Genomic DNA, 15,168 nt, shown 5'->3' on the forward strand with positions numbered 1-15,168 from the left:
GGGAGTTAGTTAGAATTTTAAATAATTATGTGACTTACCCAGAATCACAGTCCAGTTAGAAGCTGGAATTAAACTCAGGTTTTGAATACAAATAAGCTACATGAAATAGTGGATTAATTCTGAATCTGGAGTTAGAAAAACCTGGATTTGAATCCTGATTGATATTCACTAGCTGTATAACCAATGCCTTCACTCTGCTGATTGTTATTTTTGTTCAGTCATGTCTTACTTTTCATGACTCTATTTAGGATCTTGAAAGAGATCCTGGAGCGGTTTGCCATTTCCTTCTCCAATGCATTTTACAACTGAGGAAACTTGGACAAAGAGAATTAAGTGACTTACCTAGGATCACACTGCTAGCAAAGGGGTAAGGCTGAATTTGTACTCCATCCCTCCTAACTCAAGGTCCAGAGCTCTAATCACTGGACCCTCTAGCTACCTCTACTCCACTGCTGATTATTTCCTATTTATCCCATATTTATTTCATTTATAAATAGTTGTTTTCATCTTCCTTCCCCTATTAGATTCTGATTGCGTTTTGCCTTTTTTTGTATCTCCAAAGGTTAGCACATAATAGGTGTCTAATAAATGTCAACTGGCTGACTTCTCTTAGCCTCTAATAGTTAGAGAAACTAGACTCAGTGACCTCAATGAGGTCTGAATCTATGACCCTATGTCTTCCTGACGCATTTCACTAGATCCTCTCTACACCAAAATGCTTCTCAATTACAAACAATTTTATTAATGTTTCAGAGGTCAGGGAAAATTGTTGTAGCAGGAGGAAAGATAGCCTCGAGCTTACAGCTGAGTGAACATTTCCCATCTTCTTATTGCCTATGTTACTGGTGTGGTTATAAATATTCTGTTAAAAGGACATGATTTTAAGACTTCATGAAGGGTAAAGAGTACTGAAAATATTTTTTAAAGGAAAATATGGAAACATGATAAAAATCTTCCTAACAAAAATAGTATTTTAATCATTTCTATTTGTTTAATGGCTTTCCCAGGAAGATCAAAGCATCTTTATGAAATAAAAAGAGCAGTGTGGTACTGTGAAAAGTCTTGGATTTAGTATCAAGCTCCTCCTCCCCTTCAGCTCCTCCCAGCACCATCATGACTTATAGTATGGTCTTGGACAGATTACTTCTTTAGTTGGCAATTTCCTCATCTTTAAAAAATGATCGCCTTGGAAAGACAACATGGTACAATGAATTAGGTGCAGGAGTTAGGAAGTTCTGGGTTCAAATTCCACTTCCCATATTTACTAAATGTGTGACAAGAGGCAAATCATTTAAGCTCTCTCAGGGTCTCAATTTCCTCATTTGTAAAAAAAGAATTGGACAAATAATTTCTAAAGTCTCTAGGCTTAAAATCTTTGATTTTAAAAAGGCCTAGAAAGAAGTTAGTTTCTTTAAAAAACAAAATAACCCCCCACACACACATATAACCTGAAGGCAGAGATTATTTCATATTTATTTTTGAATTTATCTTTGAATCTATTGCCTAGCTCAAGGCCTAGAGATGGGAGACACTCAATAAATGTGGATTGTATGATTGATTTTTCACTCCAGTTTCCATCAGTGTGAGTGTCTGAGTGGCAAAGACAGCTTAGCCTCCTTTCAGTCAAAGGAAGATCTGGGGGACCCTGTGGAACCTAATTCATTGTTGATAACCATGAAAAATAGCCTCATAAATCTTAAGGCCTTGATGAAAGGGGCGGACTTTCTTAGGCTGGACTAAACAAATTGAGCATTTCAAAGAGATCTTCTGGGTACCAGCCCCAATTTGCACACGAATGCAAACATCTAACCTCCCATTGCTCTGCAAGGAGACCGAGAATATTGGGTTTTATTGTCCAGGGTAGTCCCCTGTTCCTCCAGAAATTGACCCCACCTTTGACTTCACAACCAAGTGACAGGCGGGGAAATGACCCTCTGCATTTAGCAGCCTGTGGTAGTTAGACATGTCTCCACCTCCCAGCTACAAAGCAGAGGATGCAGGTGAGAGCATCTAATCAATTGCCAGCAGCCCTTTAATTTTCTCCAGTTTGAGAAATTGTTAACAACCCCTGCCCAGTAGCCAGGCTAGGCCTTAGGACTCAATATAGAGAACTTTGATTTTGCAAGGGATCTTTCCTTTACACCTTAAAATGAAAGAAACAGGTTCATTACTAATAGAACTGGGACAGTGACAGGTAGTTACCTTCCTGCCACTTGTAATCATTTTGCAACCCACTCATACTTTTAAAAACAAATTAGCAAAATATTCTGTGTTCTATGTGATGGAGAGAAGTCATATTTGGGAAAATTTAGAATATATAAAAACAGAAGATATCAATAAAATTATTTTTAAAGCAAATTAACATAAATTTGAGGGATCCTTTAGAGAAAACACCTTCTTTTTAAACCACAAAAAAAAAAAAAATACATTCTGAAAGTCTGATTTTTCAGTGAGACATTTCAGGGAAAGGTATGACAAAACAGGATGAGAAAGTCTCAGTATCCTTGAATAAAAGCTACCATGGGCTATTTGTTAAGTTTACTAATAAATGCTCTTGAGCAAAATTGTAAAAGCAGTCTAGTCTTGTGAAAAAATAAAGGGGGAAGAGAAAGAGAATAGCAGAGTTTTCTCCTTCCGGGATCTATGGAATCCCTTCTTATAACCTTAAAGATGGTGTTTTCAACTGCAACAAGCAAACATTTGTTAATTTACTACATGCTAAGAATTGGAAATGCAAAAGCAAAATCTAAAAATTCCTATTCTCCGGGAATTTACATTCTAATGGTATTATGGGATTTTAGACAGAACTTTTCTTTCTTTTTTTTCTTTTTTAAAATTCTCTGTATTAAGATATCACCTGACCATTAATGTTTTAGTTTACTTTTTGGAAAAGTAACTGAGTACCTCCCCCTCTAGGGAAAATTCTGGTCCTCAAATATCTTCAGCAACTGTACCCATACTTAGGAGGCAGGCCAAGCAATTTGACCTTTGTAATGCTTCATTAATTCCCAGGCCATTTGGATCTTTTCTCCTCTGCCCCCTTAGCTGACAGTTTGTTTGCTTCAGGATTCCCCCACCAGGATGATAAAACTGTGAAACAATGGTTCATGGGGATACAAAAGAGGAGGACAAGGTTTGTTTATTTTGGTAAAAACCTGAATTCTGTTGGCTGGAGACTAGGGTTATCACTTAATCCTGGTCTAATTCCCTCTAGTTTTCATGGAAATATGCAAAGATTAGTATTAGTCTATTTGAGCTCCCTTCCAAGTTGGTCACTGACTAATTGCTAAACTGAGGGCTGAACTAAACTTTTCCAAGGAATTTGGATATGGAAGTCCCAAGACAATATACATCCCCTGAAATGTCAGAGGAAAAAGGATTCGCGACAAATCCTAACAATTCTTTTGGGAAATGAGACAATGTCTTTTAAAAAAACAGTATGTCGTTTTATTTTTTTTTCCTATAACACTGTCCCAGTCAATACCCAGAGGAATTCCTGAATGAAGAAAGGATTGGGTCCTTTCTGGGATTTTGTTTTTGTTTTTTTAACAACTAAATTCATCTCATTCCATTAGATCTGTTAAACTAGATATTTCTGGACAGTTTAAACAACAGAGTCATTTGTTTTGTGCTCACGGAGCCGAAAACAAAGAGCTGGTTTCTCAGAACCACATTATGTCCAATGTAAACCCCATCACATTCAGAATCATTAGAGGAAGAAGCATCCCTAAAGTATTCCATTTATTCAATCTTGAGCTAGTTCCTAGTTTTCCAAATGAACTTAGAAGTGACGTTGGGGCTAGAGATACATATAAAATAGATCCACATAAATATCTCTTGTTTGATTGCTCTCTCAGGGCTTCTGCAGCTAGGAGCTGAACCTGAAAAGAGACGTCTATAAATATTTTGAGATACAATCTGACTGCTCACCAACAGGTATCTCCCCCCTACCACCACCACCATAACACTTTTCTCCAGAGTTTGCCAGAGCTGCTTCCTGTTCCCCAGCTTGTCTTCCAAAATTCTTTTCAAATTCAAGGGATGGAGATGAGGTGAGCTACTGCAGAAATATAGCCAGAGGGTCCCCCTCCTACTGAAAGGGTTTACAACCTCCACAAAGGGAAGAGACCCATGGGAAACTTCTACCTAGCTGCAAGCATTAATCAGACTGCTATTTAACTCTGTGCTCTTTTTACCTTTCTCCCTCACCCCTCCCCTGACTGACATGCTATATAAAATAGCATGATTTTTTGATTTCAGCAGAATCAAATCAAGCATGTTTTATAGCTAGAACGATGGCAGATGTCAAAGATGGGTCCTAACCAGAGAACACCACCTGAAGCTTCATTTTATAGAACCTCAAATGATAAGACATGTTTTAAAGCAGCATAGAGTACAGGGATTAGATCAAGTTTAGCTAAAATGAAAATGTTCGCTTGGAACCTGACTTTTTCCCCCAGACCCAGAGAATAGATATCCAAATAGATTTTTATCTCTCACAATATATACTTGGTAAAGGTATAACTGTATTAAGTAGAAAAATGAAATTCTTAAAACAAGTTGCAGAATTAATTTTTAATTTGTTAAAAACAACATGGAATAAACTTGTAAAGCACCCATGGGGTCACACAGAGCTCTGGATTTGCCATCCCAACACTTCTGGGTAGAATGAACATGATGCAGTGAATAGTTTTAAACTTAGATCCAGGGAATCCCAGGTTCAAATTCTAACTGTCTGACAACACATGAGTCACTTAGCCTCTATAAGCCTCAATTTCCCCATCTGTAAAGTGAGGATTAAAAAAATGTTCAATGAAATTTCAATGGGATGTGTACGCAGTGCTTTGTAAATTTACATAAATATCTATTATTAAAAAAGACCCTCAGCTCCAGTTTCCTGAGGACAAATTGGCTGCAAGTAGCAGAAATGCCAAAGAAACTACCCTTCCACTGGCTGTTTTCTGCCAGAAAAACATCAACAGTTACCTAAAATCAAAATATTTCTATCATCAACCCTTTAGATTATTGCAAAGGAAAACCACTGCAAACCAACCTGAAAATTAGAAAAAATTATTCTTCTCCAAAGACAGCAAACCAAGAAAAGAGATGGAAAAACCCAATGTATAGTTTGCAGGCTTCCATTTGTAATCCTCAGTTAGCCTAAGTAATGAAAACAATCACCTAGAAAGTTGGAGATAAGTTCAAGCTCCCATTTATTTAAACTGTCATGGAGAGTCATTCCATCACTGACAGCATGTCTCTTATTAATCGTTATCCTTAAAGCATAAAGCTTCTAAAAAAAAAGTCTTAGATTATTTAACGGAGCAGAGGAAGGGAAGTAAGAAGTAGAGAGCAAAGGATCAGTTAGATGTAAGAAAATTATCCTAGCTCTCAAAAGGCTACATCCAGCTCCCTGATACTGGATGCCACTGGTTGCTTTCAAGCTTTTAGCCTGTAATCACCCAATATTGAAACCAGATTTACAGGCTCTTTAGAGAGGGGATCTTTGTGATTTTCTAAAGCATACATGTTTGGTATTTTAGAAGGTCAAACCCCCTGTGGTATAGTGTTTTTAATAGAAGCAGTTCAGCAGAAGTTAGGAGGAGACACATAAACCAATCCCCAGGAAGCCTGAGACCAATTCAAAAAGAGAGCAAAAAGCATAAAAAAGTTAGGACTATTGTGCAGAACAAGATGACCAGGAACACTGGAAGGGAGTTGATGCTGAAGGACTATCACAGGCATTCTAAAATAATCAGCTCATAGTTGGGGAAAATTCCCAGAACAAAACAAAGAACATGTAAAAAGGGTCCTGACTGTACCACCCACCCCAAATGGAACAGTATTTGCGAACAAAGTAAAATCCCCCCACCCCAGTCTGGCATTAAATGTACTCTAGCTGTCCCTTTTGTGAACAAATGCTGCTCTTCTTGATTCCTCAAAATCTCTGGGGGAAAGTAGTCCTGGAGAAAAAAAGAAATAGAGTTCACACCTAAACCCCCAGCCAGGATATCCCTATACAAAGTAACTGGAGCTTTGTTGGAAGAAATGAACAAGGTTTAGAATTTTAAGAAATGGTGTTTTCCTATCAAAACTCCAACGTAATCTATGGAAAGGGCATTAAATCTGGTATCAAAGCAGCAAGATCATATCTTAAAAGTAGAAAGGAAGTTCTAGGTGGTGCAGAGAGTTACAGGGACAATCATTTAGGGCAAGAGACAGAGCTGATCTATTTGTCATGGCCTGGTTTGATAAGTAGGATCAGCTGGCTTGTAGAGGGCATAGGACCAGACCTTCATGAAAAGCTGAGATATTCTGAGAATATTTTACTAGCGCAGGCCCTAAATTGACTCCTTCCTATAGGAGTTAACCAATTCAGATTTAATTTTGCTCACATTAATGTGATTTTAATTTCATGATTTAATGATATTAATTTTCTGACTTAAGAGTTTATGAATTGAAATTGGGAAGTATTTAGTATTTAGAGATCCGTCATCTGGAAGTGAGAGCCTTATTCTAGTTGGGCCCAGAGGCAGAACTGAGAACCATTAGTAGAGCTGCTGGGGCAGATTTCAGTCAAACATAAAGAAAAATGACTTAATAACTATCACCATCCAAACATAGAACATGCTACCTTAGGAAGGGAAGGGAAGAACCCCTCTCCCAAAGGGCTGTTAGAGAGGCCTAATGGACTTAGATCAAGAAGGGACCTTAAAGACTATCTAATCCAACTCACTTATTTTAAAGTAAGGAAACTGGAGCCCAGAGAATGTGCCCCAAGGTGACACAAGTACTAACTGACTGAACCTGGCTCCCAATACAACTGCAGGGTTGCTGCCATATTGCTCAATGCCCCTTCAAGTAGGGTTTAAAGTACATGAAGAATGTCTGATCATTTTTCCCCCTGATAACTTGGCCCTGGATACCAGTGTATAAGAATCATTGGAATTGCCATGGGGTAGTAGATAATGGAGAAATGTCAGTTTAGTGCTGGTGAGACTAGCAAACCTATTATGTAGAAATCATGCTTAAAGAACTATCCTTATATGAGATCGGCAAAGACTCAACAGAAACAAATAGAACTAAAGTCAAAAAGCTCTAAGCTTTTAGAAACCTTGTTTCGAAGTTGAACAAACTAAAATGCCAGTAAAGGAAACTAAAATTTGATCCTAAAATTAATTCTTACCAGGCATCTCAAAAAAAAAAAAAAAAAAGCATAATGCTAATGCTGTGATTTTAAATAGTTAATTTTAAAAGGCTTCCTTATTATTCCAGAGCCTCATTTCCTTCATACCCTAGACAGGCCTCAGGGACGATGATAAATCAAAATTGATCCAAGCATTCAATTTAACTTTGAGATTACTCTAGCTGAAGGTAGAAGCAACCATTACATCCACCTCATTATAGGGCTCCATTTTTTTTCTTAACTTTCACAACAATAATAAGCCCCACAAAAGCAAATGGTTTTCCCCAAGTCATCAGAAGAGAAAGCCTATTTTCACACATATACAAGTCCAGAAGTCCTCAGATGCTGTGGCCAGTAGACATACATGGATTAAGTATGAATCAAAGCTAGGCCCAATTGGCCCAAAGAAAGAACTGAAGAATATAGTGAATAAGATCTTGTTTATTTAATCACATTAGTCACTTGGCTAACATCAATGCTACATTAGGTGGTATTAATCAGAGGTCTAAGTGTAAAACAAGCTAAAGGGATAACTTCCTACCACCATACCATTTTCAGCTCTTAGCTGGCACACCAGGCTCAGTTTTGTTAGGCTCTCTAGAAACCTAGGGGAATAAGAGAGATGAGGGTATAAAGAATGCACATGTTTTAAAAAATAAGAGCTATGGTACAATGGAAATTTTAGTCCATTTAAGCTTGAAACAAAATGGAATAAAGAATCAATCACTCAACAATACAACTGAAAAGTGATCAACTTAAATAAGAAAATTTAGAAAATAGGGGAAAATAACTTATAAGCAAAAGGGTAAAGGCAATTAAAACCAATACTAGAAGTATTTCATAGAGATTCAACTGACATACCTGGCCTGGGATAATTAAAACTAGCATCAAAGAGAAGGCTGAAAAAGAGAATTCTCCTCCCACAGACAATTCTGGGTAAGGGAAAGAAGGATGGATATTGCACATTTAGGCACTATCCAAATTACCCAAAACAATACATATGAAAACAGTAAGTACAATCTTGGTACTTTTAACACTGTAATAGATCAGATCAAAACATTTATTGAGCATTGATTCCTTGCAACAGAGCCTCAAATATACAAGCTAATCCTGCAGTTAGATCATCTTCTAACTATTTTTTTTTAATTTAAGAAAAACACCACTAAATTTCAGACAAAATATATATATATATATATATTTAAATCTTTACAATAAATCAAGAAACATATAGGAGCTTGTATACTGTATATTTCAGTTTATTTTGGTACTCATTTTCCAGCTCCCTACAATTCAAATAATCCTGGTGACAGTGTACAACTTCTACTTTTTGCTTTTACACTTTAAAGCAAATAATACATTTGAGTGTATTTTAAATCTGTGCAAATAATCCTTCAGAAGAAATCTCCAAGACTCTGTTTGTAGAGGCTATTCTGTCTCTCAAAGACGCTTAGTGAAATTTGTTTTGTTTTTCTTCAGATAAAGTGCTCCTGTCCAGCAGAACCCAAAGGCCTTCAAGAGTTGTTTTGTTTTTTTCTGTTGTTGTTTTTTTTCTCCATTTAGTTTAACTTGGATAAAACTTGGTCATACAAATTCCAGCTTCCCATGCCCACTGTACATTCCCCAATGAACCAGTGAGAGAATTTTCTCGTTGCTGAGGTCAGTCTGTCTCATTTTATCACAGGTCATACAACAGTTCTCATGCCCGCTGACCGGGACCATGCACTCTAAGTCCAACTTGGCCACCTGGCCCTTTTTGGAATGGTGTCCGTGAAAACTATAGTGCAAACGAGAGATCATCTGCTGCCGCTGGTCCTGCAGTCTCTTGTTCTCACTGCGGAGCATCCTCAGAGCCAGCATGATGAGCAGCACCAAGATCAGCCCCCCGGCGATGGGGACCGCGATGACGGCCGCTCGGAACCACAGTTCCTTGGAAGAGGTCAGCTCCTGGACTTTGGTGATGAGATTCCGGCTGCTGTCGTGCTGATAGCGGCTTCCTTGCCCTGCTGGGAAATGAGAAAATCATCAGTGCTCTTCATTTTAATTTAGTCAATTTTAGCATATCCCATTAAAACACACACACACACACACACACACACACACACACACACACACACAAGATTGCAGTAAAAAAGACCTTGTGCCCCGGAAGTCTCAGTCAGACAACCCCAACCCATTTTTAAAATAGGATGCAATGGACTCCGATGGCTAAGTCACCCAACGTGAATGAGGACTAATGTTCTTTAACCTCTTAGAAAAGTTGGAAAAAACCCAGGCCGAGCCTATTAGGCAGACAGACAGCTAATGCTTGTGCAGACATAAAAGCTACTCGAGAGAGACGCATTTTTGCATCCAGCCATGCTTCTCCCACTGGTATCTCTAATTACATTAACAACAAAATCAATAGCAGACATACAAAGTCTTGGCTGTCACAGGCCTATAGATCAGGCCAGAGATTTCGTTTACAAAACCGCCTTCTCCCTACCTGAAGCCTCCCCCTTGGGAGCCGAGAGAACATCATGCAGTCCTCTATAATTGCACATATCTTCATGACAACATTCCAATGTGGGCACAGCGGTGCCGGAGTGGTTTTGTGCCTGTTTGGCTTGGCAGATGTCTGCTGTGCTTGCAAGAGAGTCCAGGCAGCCATGAGTAAGTGGGGAATTCGTGTTCTGGGGGTCAAGAAGTCTCGAGAAACAGGCATTCAGCTCCGATTTACACATATAGCCAGTTGCAACACAGTGGGCTGCATCACAGTAGCATCGGATTTCACCTGAAAAGGAAAGAAATCATGTCAAACTCAACTGCCAACCACCAGTTCCCCAAATGGAAGCAGTGGTGGGGGTGGGAGTGAGGGGGGGGGGACAGGGAGAGAGAGAAGGGAGAGCATGGAAAAGGGGAGGAGGCAGCCTACAGGAAAATTTTCAGCAGCTAATTTACTAAAGTAAAATCTCATCTTTTCATTGAGAATCATTTATTTTGGGGAGGGAGGGGAACAAAACATTAAAATACACTAAGAGAGAAGTTATGAGTGAAAAGTTACTTTAGAACATTCAGCTGTATTTTTTATTATCAACATGGAACATTATTAGGAAAGCACTTGGGATAATTAGTGACTAAATTCCAGTTCCTATTAGAATTCTATAATGCAACATTCTGCCCATAAGCAGAGTTTTATAGTCACAAATTTCTAAAGGGCTAGCAGGTAATTAAAATGGTACTTTTAAAAAAAAGTAGTAAATTTTTTTTTTTGCTTGACTTTTTCCCCCCCTTTACAGGAAAGGTAAATTACATTATTTATTCACTTCATTCCCACATGACCAGAGAACATAAAAATGCTGGGCTTTTTGATTTTGTCAGTATAAATATTTGATCGGAACTGCTGAATTGTTTACTACCTCTAAGAGCTGTGCCAAGGTTTAAGAGCTTTACCTAACACCTTATAAAGTTATTAAGTAGAACCATAACAATCTAGAAACTTTTTTTAGTCAGAGGCTTTAAAAACTATGAAACTGGGCAGCTACTCTGCAATGTCTCCAGAAAAGGCAACTTTTCCTATAAAGATCTTTTCATGCAAAGGAGATTTTTTTAGCCAGTATACTGTAAAATGGGCACCGGGTAGTTTACAATTAGTGGTTTGTTTGCCAAAGTCAATTTCTTTCAACCTAAATGGAAAGTCATAAAAAGAAGCAAATCTGCAAAATGTTCAAGAGTCTCCTCCCTTCTCTCCCCTCTCCTTCATATTAGGTCACCCTCCCTTCCAGTTTTACATGAAATTCAACATGTGACCTAAAAGGGGAAACATTTAAACTGGAAAATCCTTCACTGCTTCTATTAACAACAACAACAACAACAAAATCTTTCAGGAAACCTCAAAAATTTCTGATTTTTAAAAGTTTCTTTCATAAAATCCATTATATGAGCTCTGTCACCTCTTATGAGTAATGTGACACTTTCCCATGTCAAAATTAAGGCTCAGCTATTCCAGGAACCAGTGTTATCAGTAATCTTGAAGTTCCAATCTTGAAGTCTCATCAGAACAGACTTCACTCATTGTTCTATGAAGGAACTAAGGCCATCTTTTATTTGAATTAATGCACCTTCTTTCCATGCTAGGTTTCCAAAATCTGGAAATCTGTCCTACATTTGAAGTCTAAACTCTTGAGAATAAATGCCAGTAATTCTTTTATAAACCTATTCTTTCTAAGCTCATTCACAAGCACTACATGGCCTGTGAAAGGTGAATCACCTGATTTTTCTGTCTGGCTTTCAGCCCATCTTGGCCCCCAAGGCTACTCCAGCCACTACTCTAGTCTCTGAAACAAAAATACACACAAAACATTCTCTGGCAGCTGGGTTTAAATACTGGTCAAAAGATGAAGTATCTTGCTCCTAGTCTGAATTTATTCTCTTTGATCTTAATAACTCAAAGTAAAGTGAGCTTCATTTCTTTCCTCCTCTGTGTGTGCTCCAGCCCCAGGTTCAGGAAGTTTTTCCTCCCCTCGACATTTGCCAGTGTTTTTCATGTAATATCAATAGATCTTGAAGGTATGATGAGGCTCATAAATCCTTGTAAACACTAAAGAGCCTTCACTTCCAAACTTCCAATTTGGGAAGTGAAATAAAAGTAATTTACTTTTTTAAAAAATTTGACCAATAGTAAAAACACTTTAATTACTACAATGGGAAAACTGAACAGTAGATGTCATTCTAAATGTAAGACCCTTTTTCAAATGTTGCATTTTTATTGACCTAAAATGGTCTAATAAACAAATTTTGACAGGCTAGTCATAAGATTGTAACAACTCTTTTTAATTAGAGCCACATTTTTTTTTTTTTTTTTACAAAGAGAATGGACTTTTGTACCACTGTATTAAAACTGTATTTTTTTGTCGTTTCATAAAGTTTCTTCCTGTGGTATGCAAAAGGCCAGAAAGGGTATTGGTATTTTGAAACAGTGAACAATGCTCTTCTGTTTCCCCCCCTTTCTTGTTACTGTATGTAGCTATTAAACAAAAATGTCTGCTTTTAGTCAAAGATGGCTACAGGAGACTGCAGGCTTCCCTTAAAGCTTTTGAAGTTAACAGCAGTCAGAAGTCTGTGATCCCCTAATTATATCATTATCAGGCACATAGTTTCAGTATCTGTGACTTCACATCAGTCTCAGTCACTCCCTGTTCTGCCTGCCTTTGATGGGGCCAGAAGGCTTCCCTCTGCAGGCTGCAAGGGCTGTTATTTAGGGTTAATTACACCCTTCCTTCCAAAATAAATAAATACTGTAGCACATCATCATCACTGTGCTAGCTTATCCTTTAACCTCATGCAGGGAACATGGCAATTATAGGAAAGGGAGGGGGGGGGGGGTGATGGAAAAGCTAAATAGCGCTCTTTACTTAAAATACATATATTATCTATTCACACACTGGCATAGGGATGGGAGGAAGGCGAATCTAACAAAGTGTAAAAGGAAATCCATCCGTGTCTACCTGAAGGGTGAAGGACTGCGGTTAAGAGAAGGTCCAAATAACGCCCCCCCGCCTTTTTCGCGGGGAGATCCGGGAGAAGGAAGAAGTGATCGGTAAAGAATAAAGAGATGTGTCGGCGAACGCACATCCTCGTCTGCCCCAGCAGTGGAAAGCCACACTCTGGTACACTCAGGCACGCTGACACTCACACACAAGCTAGTCAGAGTGAGGGGAGGAAAAGCTCGGCCGATCCGTTTCCTCGCCCGCGGCCCTCGGGGAAAAGAGGCGGTGCTCAGAGCCCGGTAAGATGGCCCCGCTCCACGACTGGAAACGTTCAGAAGTTCATTAAAGACAGACTAACAAAAACATTTTGACAACCACTTGCCCCGGAGGTCTGACTTTACATCAATGAACCGGGCCAGCGACTCCGGGAACGGGACAGGGCAGCGGAGGCGGAGGGAGCAGGAGAGGGCGGGGAAGGAGGCGAGGAAAGGGAGAGCCCGAGTCCCAAGGACCCGAAGGGATCCCCGGCAGCCCCAGAACGCACCGCCGCCACTTCTAAGAACGCACCAACTTGTTGTGACCTGTGGGCCTCGACGCGCTGCGGGAGGAAATCTCACTCGCTGCTAACAAAGGCTTGGCAGCCGGCTTCAAAGCCCCCTTGGCCCGGGCGCGTGAGACGCATTCCCCTCCAGCCCAGCCCGCGCCGGGCCCCGCGGGCCAGCGGCGCGGCTCCCCACCCCTCCGCTACGCTTCGGATACTACTCCGCGCTCTCGGTCCCCCCAAGGGGAAAAGCCGCGGTGAGGGGAGGTGGAGGAGGGAGCAGCAACCTGGGGGAAGGGAAGCCCGCCTCCCCGAGAAACCTGGGAGACCCGGGCTGCCCTTCCGACCGCCCCCCTGGCGCGGAGCCCACGCACACGCAGAAGCCCAGACCCACCCGCGCCCCGCAGCCGCCCCCCTCCAGCCCCCCGGGGCGCCCGCTCACGCACCTTTGGTGAGCAGGATGGCCATGGCGCACAGCTCGATTTGCAGCCAGATGAAGATGTAACTGGAATGGCGATCCATTTACCCCCCCACCCTGGCGTCGCGCCCCCGTCCGGGGCTCCCGATGTCGGGGGGCTCCGCGGCAGCCTAGGACGGCCCGGCCGCGCTGCTCATGGGCGCTCGGCGCTCGCAGCCCAGACCCACGGCCTGGAGCGCAGCCAAGCGGCCGGCGCCCCCGGGCCGCCCGCGAGCCCCGCGCGCCTCCTCCGTCGGTCCTCCCCGAAGGCCGGCGGGCCGGGCGCCGTCCGCGCAGGAGCCGGTCCCCGCCGCTGCCGCAGAACGGAGGAAGGCAGCAGGAGAAGCTTCGCCGCCGCCGCCGCCGCCTCGGCCGGCCCAGGTTGCCCGAGTCCGTGCGGGCGCTTCTCTCCGGGCGCCGCCGCCCGTCTCTGCGGCTCCAGCCCGGGGAGCGGGCTCAGCCTGCCGGGCGGCCGCACAACCAGGTCGCTTCCTTTGGAAGGAAGGAAACGTTCGCAAAGCTCCCGAGGCTCCCGCAGCGGCGCCGCTCGCTCGGCCTGAGCCTCTGCCTGGGCTCGAGCTTCTCCGGCGCCGTAAATAGCGCCGAGGAACCCCGAGCTCGGCCCGCCGGAGCCCCGCCCGCGCTCCGCCCCCGGGAGCGCCGAGAAGCGCAGTGCTCGGCCCGGATTGGCTCAGCGGCTTTTGTCAGTCAATCTCACGGGGGGGGGGGGGGGAGAAGGAGAGGGGCTCGAGGGAAGGGGGCGGATTTGGCTTCCAAATCTCCGGACCTGGAAAGCCTGAATCTGCTAAACTGTAGCGTGCAGCCGGTCTTCTCCGGGCTTCCTCCCACTCATCACACACACACACACACACACACACACACACACCCCACGCCTTTCCTGGGCTACGGGGGTCACTCAGCATCTTACAGTCTCCCCCCCAACTTTAGAATATTATAATATCCTGCATTTATACAGCGCTATACAAAGCGCAGTGGCCACGAGGTAGGTAAGAACCAAGCTTGTTTCACAAATGAGGAAACTGAGGGCAGACACATCCGCACAGCTGGTGGGGGGCTGAGCCGACTCCCGGGCAAACGCAGCTGCTCCGACGCTCGTTTCTTGGCCCCGCGCTACCTCTGCATCCCGACTGCTTCTCATTTTGCTCACGCTTGCTCCCTCCCGACCTCCACCAAGCCTCGACCAAACACCTCCGCTTTCCTCGATCTCCCCACTCGTCTCTTCGCCCCCTTGGACTCAGAGCAGCGCACCCCTAGTGACCCGGGGCTGGTCCCGCAGCATCCCGGGACAGCTCTGTCGGGCGGTTTGGTACAAGAGCCTTTTTGGGAATAGTAGGGAAAGAAGCGAGACCTCCAGCCCAGGGGCACACACTGAGCTGCCAGGCTGGGAGAGAAGGTCGTTATCGGCTGCCTCCCATTCTTCTCCCGCCACACTCACCCGCCTTGAACCACCCTCCCCGTGATCAATAAAGCCCAGACAGACAGACTGTTGATCAGAAGG

The 15,168-nt window shown here is 42.6% G+C and overlaps 1 protein-coding gene across 2 annotated transcripts; it reads right to left on the reverse strand.

Annotated features, from left to right (window-relative positions):
- Positions 1–8,211: 8,211 nt before the first annotated feature.
- On the reverse strand, positions 8,212–13,994 carry BAMBI (BMP and activin membrane bound inhibitor). 2 transcript variants are annotated; one of them, XM_031939793.1, is made up of 3 exons: positions 13,639–13,994; positions 9,669–9,956; positions 8,212–9,189 (listed from the first exon to the last, which is right to left on the reverse strand). In XM_031939793.1, the coding sequence occupies exons 1-3, from the start codon at positions 13,712–13,714 to the stop codon at positions 8,768–8,770; spliced, it is 786 nt and encodes a 261-aa protein (XP_031795653.1). In that variant the 5' UTR covers positions 13,715–13,994; the 3' UTR covers positions 8,212–8,767. The 2 variants fall into 2 exon arrangements, with proteins under 2 accessions (XP_031795653.1, XP_031795654.1); XM_031939794.1 differs by having other exon boundaries at positions 8,212–9,186; positions 13,639–13,991.
- Between the last annotated feature and the right edge of the window lie 1,174 nt (positions 13,995–15,168).

The sequence above is a fragment of the Sarcophilus harrisii genome, chromosome 5 (assembly GCF_902635505.1).
Source record: "Sarcophilus harrisii chromosome 5, mSarHar1.11, whole genome shotgun sequence".
NCBI lineage: Eukaryota > Metazoa > Chordata > Mammalia > Dasyuromorphia > Dasyuridae > Sarcophilus > Sarcophilus harrisii.